Source organism: Panthera pardus, unplaced genomic scaffold (genome assembly GCF_024362965.1).
Source record: "Panthera pardus isolate Hobbes unplaced genomic scaffold, ASM2436296v1 HiC_scaffold_6, whole genome shotgun sequence".
Lineage (NCBI taxonomy): Eukaryota > Metazoa > Chordata > Mammalia > Carnivora > Felidae > Panthera > Panthera pardus.
Genome location: NW_026526991.1, coordinates 61,915,048 through 61,930,683, shown reverse-complemented (window position 1 = coordinate 61,930,683; position 15,636 = coordinate 61,915,048). Strand labels below are relative to the sequence as shown.

Sequence of the window (15,636 nt, the reverse complement as noted above, 5' to 3'; positions counted from 1 at the left end):
TGTACTACCCCATACATTCATCAAAAAAACCCTCAACAGCTGGGCCTGCATGGAGTGGTTATATTTTAAGATTTTTCACAGGGGTTACAATATGACAGTCCCCACCCCAATCAGGCACCAGGATAAAAGCAGGGACTTAAAACAACATCCCATTTCTTCAGCCTGAGCCATCACATGCTTTCACAATCTCCTAAACTCCCCCTAGGCCCTAAGCCAGGGCTTGGGCAGAGAAATGGAGGGACAAAGAAATTAGTTACATTGCCACCTGAGAAACCTCCGAGGGGAGGACCCAGCCTTAGCCTCCCTCCTCCCAAGTGCAAAACGTGTAAACAGAGTAAACGGGGGGAAAAAAAAAGTGCAGTCTAAGTGGCTCCCTTTCCTCCTCCCCAGGGTCAGGGGGGAAAGAGTATAGAGGAACATAAGAGGCAAGTCTGGCTTTTCTATTGCCTTACCGCTTGCTGAACATAATGGGGTGAAGCAGGAAGGGGCCAGTTTGCCCGCACCCACAGCTCTAGGGTAGTGCTTGTCCTTCACTTCCACAGCTGCCAGTATCCCTAGAGTTTCAGGTGAATTGGTCAGGGGTCAGACTCCCTTGAGCCTGACTTAAGGCTGGGACAGCCCCATCTTTCTCTGTTGATTATGTGGCGCTTATATATTATTTATATAAATATTTCTCTATGTACAGGAATAAGAGTGGCTTTCATGGAGGGAGAGAGGCTGGAGGCTGCAAGGTTTCACCACTGTTGGAGTTGTCCAGTTCAGTGCTGTCACAGTCTGAGTCCTCAGAATTGGGAGGGCCCTGTGAAGAGTAGAAATGCAGTGAAGTGAGGCTCAGCATCTCTTGGCATTACAAAGAAAATAGATTCCTTCAAGATCCTTCACTGAGGTTTCTGTAACAGCCAGCAGTTCAGACTTCACTGCTTCAGATCTTTGCTCAGGCCATTACCAAGGCACCAGACTCCTGGTTTCAGGATTGCTCTTGGCTGCAAATTATACATACAAGCAACGCTGCTAACCTACTAACCATACTATGTGCTCTATCCTAGGGCCTCTCAAATTCTACCATGTGGATGTTTGCTCTTTGATAGGGAGGGAACTGGGCTCAGCTGCTGAGTGACTTGGAGGCTAAATACCTAGCTTTCTGGCCTCTGCTCCTGTTTACCCAGTAGATCCCAAATGACTAAGCATCTGCCCCTTAATACCTAGCTGTTTCTGTGACTTACCTGCTCCCCTCTGGGTAGGTCCTGGTGTGGGATGGATGAGGAGCTGGGTTCGGGGCCAGGAACCACCTCTGAAGCAGGTGGGTCCAGTGGGATTTCTGAGCCCTGGGAACACATGTCATCAGACCGCTCATCCGGCCGCTCATCCGTGTTGGTACTGCCAACTTCAGGTGTGCCACTGGGGGAAGGCTCACTGGCTGTGCCCTCCTCCCCATCAGATGGATTCTCTGAGCTGAAGGTGGATAGTGACTGGCGCATGTTCAGACCCTGAGGCCACCTGTATGTTGGGGAGGCAGGGGCTACAGTGAGCATGCCTTGCAGCCCAAGAAGCAAGACCCTGTCACTGCCTCCTGTACTGTGTCGCTCACCTCTGGCTCGATGTCAGCTCTACCTCACTGTCCACTTCTCCTTCCTCTTCCTCTGATGAGATGCCACGTTTCTACAGGAGAGATGAGGGGACTGTGGTCAAAAGACGAGGTCAGCAAGGACTCGAGGAGGGAACGTAGTCATAAGGGTTAAGTAGGGAATGGTTTAAGATGAAAACCTAATATGGGAAATGAGTTACGGACTGGGGGTCCCAGGGAGAACAAGGAAAGGGAAAGAGCTTAGGAACCACCCCATACTTTACCTGGCTTCGGGTGACAGCAGCCCTGTACAGCAGTGCAGCTGGGGTCAAGTGTTGGGACCCAGCCCGGCTTCCTCCCCGTCCCGCTGTCCCTTCCCTTCCAGTTCCCAGCAGCCCTACGTCACCAGGCCCTACTGGTGGAGGTGGCTCCCCTTTGGCTCCCCCAGGTGAATCTGGGCTGGTGGAACCAGGTGCTGAGCCCTCACTCGGCGGGGTGTCTCCCCGGGCTGGAGGTGGTGAGCCAGGATCCCCTGCTCCCCCCGTGGCCCCTCGGCCCCGGGCTCCCAGTGCTGCTGACAGCAGATCCGGGGACGATGACGACATCTTTCGTAGCAGGAGGTCATGGTGGAGCCCACGGAGGGCTGGAGGGCAGGCCTCCCAGGCTGAGGGTCCCCCTCCTAGCCCCCCTGGGCTTCCTGGTCCCCCAGGTTCATGGGGCGGCAAAGCTGCACGAAGCCCAGGCAGGTCTCCGCAGCTGCCCTTGGCGCTGGCCTTGCGGTGACGAGTCTTCCCACGGCGAGTCCGTCCTGGCGAGGGAGGGCCCTTAGGACACCCAGGAAGCCCCACCCCACTCAGGGCAGCATCAAGTTTAGGTAGCAAAGATTCAGTCTTGAGGATATCTGGCCTGGGGGAAGAGGGAAAAAGTACAAGTCTGAGATTCACAAATTGACTCACTGAAAGCCCTCCCTAACCTTGGGTAGTACGAAGCACATCTCCCCACCTATAGATCAATCTTCCTGGCCTCCTTGACCTCTACCCATGCCTCCGGCATTCCCCCTACCATTCTTAAACCTTGGCACTTGTGAACTCTGGTCCCACCTTTTACTGTGAGGTGACAGTTTCTGTGGGACGTTCCTCTTCTTGATGAGCTTCTCCATCGTGTTCCCATGCAGGAGGCCTCGGGAAGGGTGTGACTTCAGCAGACCTGGGCACCTCCTCTCTAAAGCTTGTTCCCTCCTAAAGACCAGACACCTCAGTTGGGCATGTGGTCAGAAAGGGGGACCCAGGCTCAAGAGGTTCACTGCGTCACACACTGCTCCACGAAGACTGGAGATCTGGTGCACGGGGAGCACGCAGTTACCTGAGCAACTCCCGCTCCTTGAGCTCCAGCTGCAGCATGAGGGCATTAAGTTCCATGTACAGGTTGTTGGCTCTCTCCAACTTCCTTTCGTAGTGCTCCCTGATGTCCAAGGCGTGTCTGAAACAGGCAGAAGGGTCTCCCGGGTGACCTAGCGTCACCTGGTGCCGTAATCTGTCCCAGTCTCTGGGAACTGGTCCACGGTCCCTGCTGTCCAGACAGAAGGTGTCCCCTTCCCAGACACAGGCACACACCTGAGCTCCTCCCGCCTCCGCATCACCAGCTCCTCTTCTAGGCGGTGCAGACAGGTCCCTTCTGACTTAATTTTTTCAAAGTGCAGCTTTACCTCTTCGCGCCACTCTGCCTAGGGGGTGGACAGACAATGAGGGGTGAGGGACCGACCTCACACCTGTAGGAAGCCTATACAGGTGCTGCCCTGCCACAGACCAGGAGCAAGAGGGGAGTAGGCGTAGGACTGGTCAAGATGGGGTCTCGGCCCTTCCCCGCCTCCCCACAGGGCAGGAGTTGAGGTATTCCTTTTCCACCCATAGCACACCTGGGACTTAAAGTAAGTCTCCTGGGGTGTGGAGAGGACGTCGGCTGAGGCTATGTCCAGATGCAGCAGGATCTGGCGGAATGATGGACGATTTCGTGGCTTGCTGTTCCTGGAGGGAATGGAGTTTGGAGGAGACAAAGGGATTATTTCAGGGAAGACCAGAAAGGAACGAGGGCATCCTTTTCCAAAGCACGTCCTGGAGAATCCTAGAATGTACTCTATGACAAAAGTCCCGCAGTAAGGAAGCCTATCTAATCCTGTTTTCCAACTTGTTTGCCAAAACACCTTTTTCTGAGTTCATTCCATTAAAAGAAACCTACTGTGGGAAATGGTTAACCAAAGATTAGAAATCTTCAACCCTCCCTTCAGAGTCTAGGTCCCAAATGGGAGTCCAAGGCCCTCCTCCTTCCTGAGTTCTAGGGCGGCCAACTTGAGGCTCAAACCCCCATGCTGGGCAGCCGTGCCTGCCCTTCGCAGGCGCACCAGAGCAGCTCTGGATGGTGTCCCTGTTTTACAGACGAGGATGCCACTAGCTCAGTGTTGCATTGCGCGATCTACTGTACCCTCGCAGGTTCTGGATCAGTCCAGCAACACTCCGCTGGAAACTGCAGTCCCCTTGACCCGTGCCCTGAATCCAGGGGCCTTGGAAAGCCATATGAGGGAGGTCTGTCCCTTTTTCTGTGTTCAGGATTCTGGGTCGGGATGCCTGGGTCCTAGGTGCTGGCTAATCATCAGCAACAACCCTGTGTTCCCAGCTTTGCCAGGCCACCCTTACCAGCACTGGCGAAGCAGGATTTTGAAGCCGTCCGGGCAGCTGGAGGGCACAGGCAGATGGAGACTGTTGCTTCCTACGCCCCAGATGATGGCTGAGGAATCCACGTCTTTGTAGGGGATCTCTCCAGTCAGCAGTTCCCACAGCACCACACCAAAGGACCTGGGGATAGATAAGAGGGGACATCCCTTGGGAGGGGCTCCCTCCAGAGGCCCTGGCTGTCAGGCTCCTCTCCTTGCCTCAGGCCCCCGAAGCTCCCTCCTTCCCCGGGGCTGGCCACCTGCCAGTCGCAGTCCTCAACCTGGCCCTCACCAGATGTCGACCTTCTCAGACACAGGCTCATTGCGGATCACTTCAGGGGCCATCCAGGCTACTGTCCCTGCAAAGGACATCTTGGTGCTCTTGTCACTCAGCTCCTTGGAAGTGCCAAAATCGGAGATCTTCACCACATCGTCGTACGTGATTAGCATGCTGGTAAAGATCGTAGTCAGCTGGGGTCCAGGCCCCTCCGCACCTCATCTAGCTGCAGCAGCTAACTTCCTATGTGAAGTCCCTTGGGACACCCAGAGGTAGGGGGCTTGCCACGGCCCTCCCAAGACAGGACTGTCATTTGAGAGGGGTTTTTGAGACGGCCACATGAGCTTAGGACAGGGTCTGGAAGCTGGGACACGGCTACGCTAAGAGGTGGGGTCACCTGCAGGAGACCATGCGCACCAGCTTCTCTGTGCGTGCTTGCTTACTCACTTGGGGGACTTGAGGTCTCTATGGATAATCTTGTGCAGGTGCAGGTAGTTCATGCCACCGGCGATGCCCATGGACCAGTCAACCAGCAATGAGGGGGTGACAGGGCGGCCGGCCCGCAGTACCTCGTACAGCTGGCCCTGGGCGCAGAACTCCATGAGGATGCAGTAGCAGGGAGCCTGGGTGCACACGCCCCTGGGGGCCAAACGGCGGTGTGAGGGCCTCAGCCAGCCCAGCACTCCCCTGATTCACACTTGGAGCCCCCGTTCCCACCCAGCCCGTTCGGGCATCGTCTCTAGGAAAAGGTGGAGTTGATCCTTGCTGCCCAGGCAGGTCCCTGCCCACAGCAGAGTGGCCCCTGCCCTGGCCCTTACTTGAAGGTGATGATGTTGGGGTGCTTCAGCTTTCGGAGGTGCTTGATGTCAGTCTCCTTCAGGTCCCGTACCTTCTTCACAGCCACCTCCTCCCCGTGGAAGCGCCCCAGGAAGACAGCGCCCTGGGCCCCTGAGCCCACCCACTGCAGATCCAGGATTTCCTCAAAGGGGACCTCCCAAAGGTCTGTGAACAGGAGGCACAGTGCCACAAGGCTCAGAGAAAGCCACACTCGGCCTTGTGACGGGCAGGCGGGGGGAAAGCGCTGGGCCGGCCGAAGTGACTCAGGGCGGCCGAGGCTGAAAAGCAGCCAAAGCAGACCAAGAAGACTAGGTTTGGGGGACCCGCTGTGGGAACAGACAGGCATCCTACGAGGCAGGGAAGTCGGCGGCTGGTGGACGGATAAGGGGCCGTGGCTGGGCTCGGGGAAGCAAAGGGTCATCAGGTGATGAGGCGGCGAGGGCCCACAGATCTCGGTGAGACGGGCCCCCGCGAAGACGCGGCCTACCTTCCTGCTGCTGCTTGTGCTCGGTGGAGTAGGCTTTGCCAATCATGGTCCAGACGGGGCGCAGGCAGCCGAAGAGCCCTTCCAGGAAGCCACTGCCACTCTGGCACTGCAGCCGCACCTCATCTGCTCGAACTCTGGACGCCCGACTCTCAGGGGACCCAGTGGCTCCCCCTGGGCCCCCTGCATCCTGCTCGTGAAGCTGCAGGACACTATTGGCAAAAGGCTCGGGGGGTGGCTCTCCGCCTGGGGAGGGGCTGGGTCCGCCCCCACCCTGCCCGCTGAGCGGCACCACATCTCGAAGTACACACTGGGTAGGCGTCAGGTCCTTCTCGGGGGTGCAGTCGGAAGTGTCTGGGTCGAGCTTGCGCATGGACGCCTCACTTAGGGTGGACACGAAACCCCCAAAGGAAGGGGAGGGTGTGCGGGTCTCGTGGAGGCAGGCCATGGCCTCTGGGCCCCGGTGTGGTGGCCGGCGGTGGGCCCTATGGAAACAAAGGAAGGAGGGACGGTGGGCCCGAGGTGCACCAGCTTGGAACGCTCACCCCAGAGGCAGGGAGGCTGGGTGGGGGATCTGGGCTCACCACAGCCCTCCTGGAAACCACACTCAGCCTCCCTCGCCCTCGGGTACCCTCCACGTTTCACCTGGGACCCCTCTAAGGAACCCTATCCACAAACTGGCTCTCAAGCATCTATTAGTAACATACCTGAGTATCATTTTCAAGCAGACACAGGTAACAGCCCCACTCAGGTATGTACATACTGGTAAGATAGGTCTGAAACTCAAGTACTCTGGTCACAGACTAGTTCCCTTAGCCTTGTAAGATTACTGAAAGTCCCCTCCGGAGCTCATTTTTCTTCCACTTGAAGCTCCCATGCACACACACAGGTCACATAAAGGTCTCTCAGGCATGCCTGTTTTGAGTCTCAACCGTAGCACACAGTAGGCACACACTTAGATCTCCCTCGCACTGAGGCACAGGCGGGTGACGCTCAGGCACTCTTCGATGACGTTCCTGGGCCTCCCACATACCGGTGCTGCACCCGGGGCTCCCGCTCATGTACTTACACGTGAAACAGCCGAGGCCTCTCAGGGACACTAAACTCGGGTGAGAGTCATCCCAAGGCACCCTCAGGGCTCCCATCTGGGTCTCCCTCTCCAGGGCTCACGGGTACACACCCGGGCCTCGCCAGTAAGTGAAGCCCGCAACCAATCAGCTCTCCTGTCCCCGACGGGGGCGGGGGGGGGGGGGACACACACAGCTGGGGGCAAAGGTGGACCCAGAGCAGGTACAGAAGCAGGGTCAGAACGAGGTTGCCTACTGCTTCACCCCCCTTAGCACTGCCACCTGATCTGCTGCTCCCCCAGGGGGGTGGTTACAGAAGGCCCCGACTCCTTTCCTCTTTCTCCATTCCCATCCCCAGCTGCCCAAACCAAGGACCAGCTTTCCAGACAGGGGAGATGTGTCCCAATTTGTAACCAGGTGCTATTTAAAAAGTAACCATTAAACCAAAAAAAAAAAAAAAAAAAAATCTGAATTCTAGCCTTTGCCACTTCCTGGCTGTGTGACCTTGGGTAAACTGGATCTGGGCCTCAATTTCTCCAACGGTACAAAGGGGTAAGCGAGCTCTCACTCAGGCACAGCGAATTCTTCAACCTATCCCAAACCTGCACAGAGCTTGACAGCTGGAGCCCTGGTCTTGTCTCCCTCCACCTCCAGTGAGCTAACAAATCACGAGATGTGAGGATTCCTGAGGACAGGGATCCTCTAACTGTTCCTCAGAATAGGGTCCTCCCCGAACCCTTGCACCAGAGCCTCGGAATCACAACGGGCGAGGAGGGACAGGAATCCACACATAAAAAGGGGTGACTGGATGATGACACAGATAGACCTAGAGGTTTGGCACCTCGGATGGCCTCAGCTCTTGTAACAAGTTTCCAGGCCTCTCAAGGACTTTTTCATTGGGTGTGGGGTGGGCCTAGAACCTGCATATGTAACAAGCACCTCAGGTGGTTCCTACTTGAATCTGGCCATCTGTAAAGCTGACCCAGTGCCATTCTATTCTCTTGAGTCCTACATTACTGTCTTAGTTCGGGCCTCGTTAGCTGCGTCACTTAGCCCAGAACTGACTCGTAGTCTATACTTTCTTGGCTCCCCCTGCTTCATTTTCCACCAGCCCTTTCAAGGATCTTTCTAAAACACAGATTGGCCAGGACCCCCTCTTCAGTTTCAAACCCTTTAGTGACCCTCACTGCCCTTGGTCCAGCAGCCTAGCCTCATCTCCACGCTCTGGTCCCTCCCCAGCCTCCTCTCCCACTGCTGTTGGTACCCGGGCCATACAGAACTGTGCCTGATACCAGGATACCGTCGGGCTTTTGTGCCAGGACATCTAATAATAACGGCTAATGGAAGGCTTCCTATGTATGTTAGCCTCTGTCAGTAGGCGCATTAACTCATTTAATCCTCAAAATGAAACTCACCCCTAGTGACAGAGGTATTGGATAATCTGCCCAGGGTGCCTTAGCCAGGAAGAGGCTCAAGCTCCGCCCCCAGGCCTTCTCTTCTCAAGCCCCATCTCTCCAAATCTCCATCCTCAAAGTCTTCTTCCTCCCTCTCCCCGCCACTCTGAGTTCATGTCCCTTCTGGGGCTGGCACAGCACCCCCGTGCTTCCTCCGTCATGGCTCCCATTATCCTGGAGGCACGGTGTGTTCGGGCGTGTCTGGCTCCTCTGAGAGCCTGGACTCCTGGAGAGCCCCTAGCTTTCGCGCACGGGATCCCAGGGCTTCGCCAGGAATCAGGTGCGCTGGCAGGACGGTCGTCTTCAAGACCGTCCCTACACCACGTACTCAGTAGCTCCCTGGCTCTTCGCCACCACCCAGGGAAGGAGCCGTTACCATTGGTCCCTTTATATTCTTCAGGAAACTGAGGCTCAGAAAGCTGAAGTCACAGACCCAGCCTCTCAATCCTCAACATATGCTACAAGCTATCGGCGCCTCGGAGGGGTTAGATGCACACTGCAATGCCAAAGACAAACACAAGCCGGGGATTTACTCTGCAGGACCCGAGGGCTCTCGCCTGTGCCCCCCAAGCGCTCCCGCCGGGCAGGTGCCCAGCGAGGAGGGGAGGAGGGATTGGGCCGCTTGCAGGTCCCGCGGGAAGCCCCAACGAGGGCCCTTCGAGGCGGGGACGAAGGGGTTACGGCCCCGGCGCCCCCTCCCCCTTCCCGACCTCCTTCCCGGCCATCACGTGGCGCGGGGCGCGTGGCTGGGACCAGGCGGGGGCCCGGCGGCGGAAGGAGGGGGTCCGGGCGGGGAAGGGGAGGGGACACAGCGGGTTGGGGGAAGCGCTGGGCGCTGCGGCGTAACCATGACGACTGGGCCCGAGGCGGCGTGTGAAGTCACCAGGACAAGATTAGCCCAGAGTCACGTGAGCGGCGACGGCGGGGGCGGGGCCGCGCCTGGGCCCCGCCCCTGACCCGGGCAGGCCCATGTGCCGATTACCTGGAGGGCTGCGGGGACGGACCCCGGTGCCCTCCGCCGGCCTCTTGCGTGCTCCCCTCCTTCGCATACCTCCCTTGACCCGTCATGCAGACAAATATTCAGCCGGGGCACCGAGAGGAGGGAGAGCCGACTTGGGTTGGCATCGGGGGTGCAGTGCCACAGAGAAAGCAGGAGATGGGGAGATAGGGAGACGGACACAGAAAGGGCCACAGGCACACCCAGGGAGGGAGGGACGAGCTGAGAGATTCACAGAGACTGAAACAGAGCGAAGCGCAGGCAGAATCAAATCTGGGAAGGATGGACTGAACAACTGGATGTGAAAAGCAGAGAGGACGCTGAGGAAAAGTAGCTGAGAAATAACTGGAAAACGCGGAGACCATCTGCGCCGTTCCCAGTTCTTTCCTATTTAGAAGCTGAGCCTTGACTAGGCACAACACCTAGGTTTTGAAAGGAAGTTTTCAGCCCTCGCAGGGTGTTTGGCCACTAGGATGACAATGCTCAGACACTTGCCGCCAAGCCTCCCTCCAGGTCACCAGGCTTCCCCAGAGGCCCCTCCGGTATCCAGGACTAGCAACTGGGGAGACGGAGAGAGAAGCCATTTCACCTGTTTGTCTTTAGGGCGGTGGGAGTACCCGAAGTACGAGATGGGACCCAGGGAGAAGGAGGGAGTCTAGCCAGGCTCCTGAGGCCAGCCCCCATCCTGTTTGACTAATGTGGCCCATCCAGACTGACCTGAAGGAGTAAGGGGAAGTGCAGCCCCCAGGGAGCTGCAGTCAACTGGAGATTCCTCTCCCAACACACCCCCTCACGGTTTCCTTTATCTCCAACCTGCCAGCTGTGTCCCACTGTCCCCCCCCCCCCCAGCTGGGCCTTGGCGCCAGGGCTTTGGGGGCAGATCACGGGCTTGGAGCCCCTGGCCTAGACATTTCAGTCACCCTGGGGGAGGGGAGCTGTCTCCCTAGCCATCAATTATGCATCAATTATGGGGGGAGGGCAGGGATGTGACAGGAGGGGGTGGATATCTCTGTCATTTTGTCAACCATATTTACCAAGTGCTTACTGTGCAGAACTCCAGATTGGGTGAGGGGACAGAGTGGTCCCTAAACTATACATCCGCCAGGGGAAGAGGCTCTCCGGACACCCTGGGAGGTCCTAATTCAGTTTCAGCTACCAGATCCTCTGCTTTGCTGGTGATTCCCAGAGTGCCCCCTCAGGAGCCTGTGGTGGGGATGGGGGCAGGGAGGTCCCCCCGTTTATTCTTCCTCCTGGAGTCTCCCGTCTGAGGTGCTGGAGGCTTGTGGCCAGGGAACCCTTTGAGTTCTTTCCTGTAATGTCCTGTTCTAACAGCACAATCTCAAGGCCAAACTGCATGTCTGGCAGTCTTGGGGGCTCGGTGGAGAGGCAAGGCCATCTGTCTAAATTGCGGGCTTTCACACTGAGCACTCACCCCTGTCCTGAACCTGGTTGTGCACTCAAGAATAAAAGGAAGACTCCCCGGCTCTCTCCAGTGGGGGTGGGAAGGCAGGTCTTCGCAGGGAAAGGAGACCCAAGATGTTGGGATGCTAGTTCCACCTCTGCAGGCTTTGGAGCTCCTGACAGGGTAAGGGACTACGACCTCTCCTGACCTTGCCTCCTGGCCACTGGCAGCAGCTGTTTTTCTAAATTTTGAATACAAAGTTCTTCACACAGGGAAAGAACTACAGCTTTCTCAATACCTGCATGAGGGGGAAATGTCTCCCTCTGAGAACCTGGGGTACACTGGGGATCACCTCTAAATCCAGCCGTTTCCCCCCCCACCCGGGGCCATATACAGGTCAAGCCCTGAGACCCCCTAGCTGCCACCACCTCTTCTTCCAGTGGGCTGGGCAGTGACAGGGCTGGGGGAGGTGGCAGGGCCGTTTAGGAAAAAGGAGCCAACTTTGGATTTGGAGAGATCAGAGCCAGAACCTCAGTTTTGCCACCAGTTAAAGACCATAATCCCTCCAAGACTCCCAACCCTATCTTATGGGGTGGGGGGATGGGTTAAGATGATGTGGGGGAATGCCTTGAACACAGTGCCTGGCTCCTGGCTTTGTCTTCCTGGTTAGCTGGCCACCAGGTCTCTCTTTGTGGATTCTGGAGAGGCCATCTCTTCTGTCTGACCAGAAAAAGGGAGACTTGGTCTCTGACCTTCTACTTCCCCAGGACAAATCTTGACTTCAGGCTCCAGGGAAAGCAGGTCACAATGGCAGTGGTGTGCTAGAGTCCCCAGCCACTGCCCCTCCAGATCCTCAGTCCTTCCTCTGCAAAGCCTACCTTTCCACTCCCCTCTCGGCTAAGGGAGAAGGCCTGCACTCCATACTCAACCCCTGGCCAATGTGGCCCAGGATCACCCCTCAACCCTACCCTGTGAGGTCAGAAGCGAAGGGGAGGGAGGGGTAGGAGCAAGGTATGAAGGGCCACAGGGTCCCTCCTACTCAGGCCCTCAGGTGGACCTGGAAGAAGTTCAGCACATTCAAACAAATAGCTCCTGAGTGGGGGTGTACATTTAAAAAGATGTGGAAGACAAAAAATAATAAAGAAATAAAGAAAGAAAGACAGATTGATCGATTGATTGATCTGGAAGGACAGATACCAAAGTGTAACAGTTTCTAAGTAGGGGGGATTGTGGGTGTTTTTATTTTTCTCTTGTGACTTACCGATTTTTTCTAATATTTCAGTAATAACTTTGAATTATTTCTAAAATAATAACAAATTGGGGTACCTGGGTGGCTCAGTCGGTTAAGCGTTCGACTCTTGATCTCGGCTTGGGTCGTGATCTCACGCACGGTTGGGGAGTTTGAGCCCCATATTGGGCTCTGGGCTGATAGCATGGAGCCTGCTTGGGAGTCTGTCTCTCCCTTTCTCTGCCCCTCCCCTGCTCATTTGTTCTCTCTCAAAACAAATAAATAAACTTAAAGAAATAAAATAATAAAAAATCGATTTTGAATTGAAAATGAGGAAACAAAAATTCAGAGTGCTCATCCATTCCTGTCATCTAACTTGGGACAGTGTGCTATCCAGGGAGGGTGGGTGGCCTGAGAATCAGAGAGGCTTGGTTGAGGTCCTGTCTCTGCTCTGGACCAGGTGGGCAACCTGGAGTAAGAGACTTCTGAACAAACCTGTTTCTTCTCTCCGAAAGGACAGAGTGGTACCACAGTATACAACGTGGTGGCTAAGAAGACAGGCCTGGGGCAGCAGGCCCGGGTTCAAGACCTAAGCTCTTGCCACTAACTGCTTTTCAGACTTTGAACAGATGACTTTTTTTGCTTTTAATAAATGTTTTTTTCATTTTTGAGAGAGAAAGTGCGAGCAGGGGAAGGGCAGGGAGAGGAGGGGACAGACAGAATCCCAAGCAGGCTTCGTGCTGCCAGTGCAGATCCTGACGTGGGGCTCGAACCCATGAACCCTGAGATCATGACCTGAGCTGAAGTCGGACGTTCAACCACTGAGCCACCCAGGGGCCCCCAGTTTCCTCATCCCTAAAATAGAGATGATGATAACACTACCCAACTCTTAGTCTTGTTTTTGACGCTAGGAAGAGAATACAAATAAAGTTCCTAGCCCAGTACCTCGCACACAGGAAGCTCCCATAAACATTAGCCATGCGGAAAGTGCCTAACAAGCAGTGGCAGATTTTTTATAAATGTGATTCCCTTCTTCCCCTTTTCCTCGTCTGCAGCAGAGAGGGTACAGGTGGAAAGAGAGGTAGGCAAACACGAGGGAAAAAAGGAGAGCAAAGAAAGACGGAACCAAAGAACAATGGCTTTTTATCCTGGATGATCCTGAGTGGCCTCTACGATAGTGTCCCTGCCTCCTCACGTCACCTTTCCCCCAACACACAGATGACCCTGGTACTTCTGGGAGCACATGAAGCAGACGGACCAGTCTCTGGGACTAGCCCCTCCTGAAGCCCTCGTGGGGCCTGCTGGCCCATCTCCACAGTATCCTCCTTCTGCCCAGGGAGGGGCTCCTGGAGGGGTTGACTCCCTAGTCCCTTCCTCTTTCTGGGCCCAGGCAAGAGAGAGGTAGGGCCACACGTGAGAAGCCACTGGGTGAGTCTGGGGCGGTGGGTACTAGGACTTAGGGTCCTCTTCCTGGCAAAGCCAGATGACCACATTATTACTTCCAGGGGAAGGACTGGGAAACACCACCTGGTTTTGAGAGGGTTTCTGTCACCCTCAGCTGTAAGGACACGCAGGACGTCCAAGCCAGTCCTCACTTAAACTTCTTGCCTCCTCTGCCCATAATGGGCTTTGATCCGGGGATGGGTATTTAGTTGTGTTTTCATGGGTGCTGGAGTTGGGGTATCACGCTGTTGGTCTCCCCAGCATCACCTCAGTGCCCACTGTGAGAATGGATGAGTGGCAGGCTCGAGAGGGCAAGTGATTTTGGCCTGCCTGAAGCGTGAGATGGGAGAGAGCAGGCCCTGAATGAAGCTCTGGGGAACTTTGCTGTCTGGACAGGAAGGCCAGGGAGCGCTTGAGCCCTTTCCTTCCTGAATCCCTTGTGCTCGCCTTCCCTTGGTATGACCCTCAAGTTGAAAATCAGAGCTCCCAGAGCCATGGAGTCGAACCCACGAGTTGATTGGGAATGTTATTTGGAGGGAGGCACTGCTGTGGCCAAGAGGACTCTGGGCGAGGCATAGACCTCAAGCACACTGCCTCTTGGTTGAGGGCCACCCACCCACTCTCCTCCCAAGAGGGAGCAGGTGCAGAGTTAAAGTCGCTAAAGGCGGGACTCCTCCCTCTATGCTCAGGGGCACCCCACCGATTTCCGTCCATTAGCTATAGAGCCTCTGACCCCCTTCTCTTCCCGCTCCTCAGCCAACACCATGGTTATCAGGAGTCACAACTGTGTGGAACAGATTCTTGCTTATTTTTAAGCCCAGGAGTTTGAGAAATGTTTGGGGGGAAAGGGAGGAGGTTCCTGAAAGGCCTGGGCTGGGGAAGTGGGTTAGGGGAGATACAGGAGGTGAGAAAGAGGGAGAAAGCCACAAATGAATGGGGGAGGGGAGAAAGCAACAGCTGGATGGAGAGGGTGAATGCCACAGCTGGAGGCAATTAGGGGCATCAGAGGGAAGGGGAGGAGGACCATCACCTGGGCATCCAGGCACAGGTGCTCTCAGCCTATAACCCTCAGGTGCAGTGGGCCGAGTGTGGGAGTGGGGGTGGTGGGGAGGTGGACGGTGGGCGCATCAGGCCCCCGTCCTTCCTTTCCTTCCTTGAGGGACCCAAAGTCTTCCTCCTCCTTCCCTCTTCCCCTTCTGGAGGATGAGTGGGAGGAGAGGAGGACGTTCTCTTGTCCGCTGTCCTTTAAGTCTGTCCCCCAATCATCTCCCCCACCCCCACCCCATACGGTCCTTTCCAGCTCTAGAGGCCCTTCGTCTCCAAGCTGGGCCGCGGCGTCCCTCCGCTCCGTTCCCCTCCTTCCCATCACCACAGACGTCGGGTCCAGGTCCCCAGTTCCTCCGCCCCACAGCCTCAGCATCCCCGCGCCACCCTCCCCCACCCCGCCACATCTGCATCCCGACCCTCCCTCTGCACCCGGATCCCAGGACAGGGACCCATCCCTGCCCTCTACCCCCCCGCCCCCCCCCCAACTCGGCCAGGCTCTCACCTCGGGGGCTCCGCGGCCGCAGCACAAAAGGCGGCGCTGCTGCAGCTCGGCTCCGGATGCTGCTCCCGCCTCCTCCTCCTTCTCCTCCTCCTTCTCTCCTCCCCCCGCTGCCCTCGACCGGACCCGGGGCGCTGCCACAGGCGATGCTTGTGCGGTGTCCGGGTGCACGGGTGTCAGCCCCAGCTTTCTCCCCCCACCCCCCGACCCCTAGCCCCGTCCCCACTCGGCTCGAACTCCCGCTCCTTCCAAGGCCCCCGCCCCTGGCCCCCCGGGACGGACACGCCCTGAGCGGGGGATGCTGCGCTGGAGCCGCCGGCCTCTTAAAGGAGCCTGCTGCTGCCATCCGGCGCACTCCAGGCTCTTCCCTGGCCCTTCTGGGCCCCTCACCTCCCTGCAGGCGGTGTCTGGTGGCAGTCGCACCTCGGGCCTTACGCTGATTCCGTAGGAGCCCTCTATGACCAGCCTTATAAACTCCCTCCTACACCCTTAGACAGCAGCCCCTCAACATGGGACCCCCCCCACCCACACCCGCTCAGAGCTCTAGCATTGCTTCCCTTGTCATACCGCTATTGCCAGCTTTCCTTCCCCTAATTGTCACCACTCCAGTTCTACCCAATTGGAATCCAC

The 15,636-nt window shown here is 56.7% G+C and overlaps 1 protein-coding gene across 1 annotated transcript; it reads right to left on the bottom strand.

Moving 5' to 3' along the window:
* Positions 1-40: 40 nt before the first annotated feature.
* MAP3K12 (mitogen-activated protein kinase kinase kinase 12) lies at positions 41-15,216 on the bottom strand. Its single transcript, XM_019419522.2, has 14 exons — positions 15,010-15,216; positions 5,873-6,354; positions 5,367-5,550; positions 4,996-5,187; positions 4,564-4,722; positions 4,255-4,413; positions 3,480-3,588; positions 3,178-3,287; positions 2,927-3,043; positions 2,665-2,802; positions 1,849-2,470; positions 1,589-1,659; positions 1,224-1,497; positions 41-799 (listed from the first exon to the last, which is right to left on the bottom strand). Exons 2-14 carry the CDS (start codon positions 6,315-6,317, stop codon positions 701-703), a joined length of 2,679 nt encoding a protein of 892 aa, XP_019275067.1. The 5' UTR covers positions 6,318-6,354; positions 15,010-15,216; the 3' UTR covers positions 41-700.
* Positions 15,217-15,636: the final 420 nt, after the last annotated feature.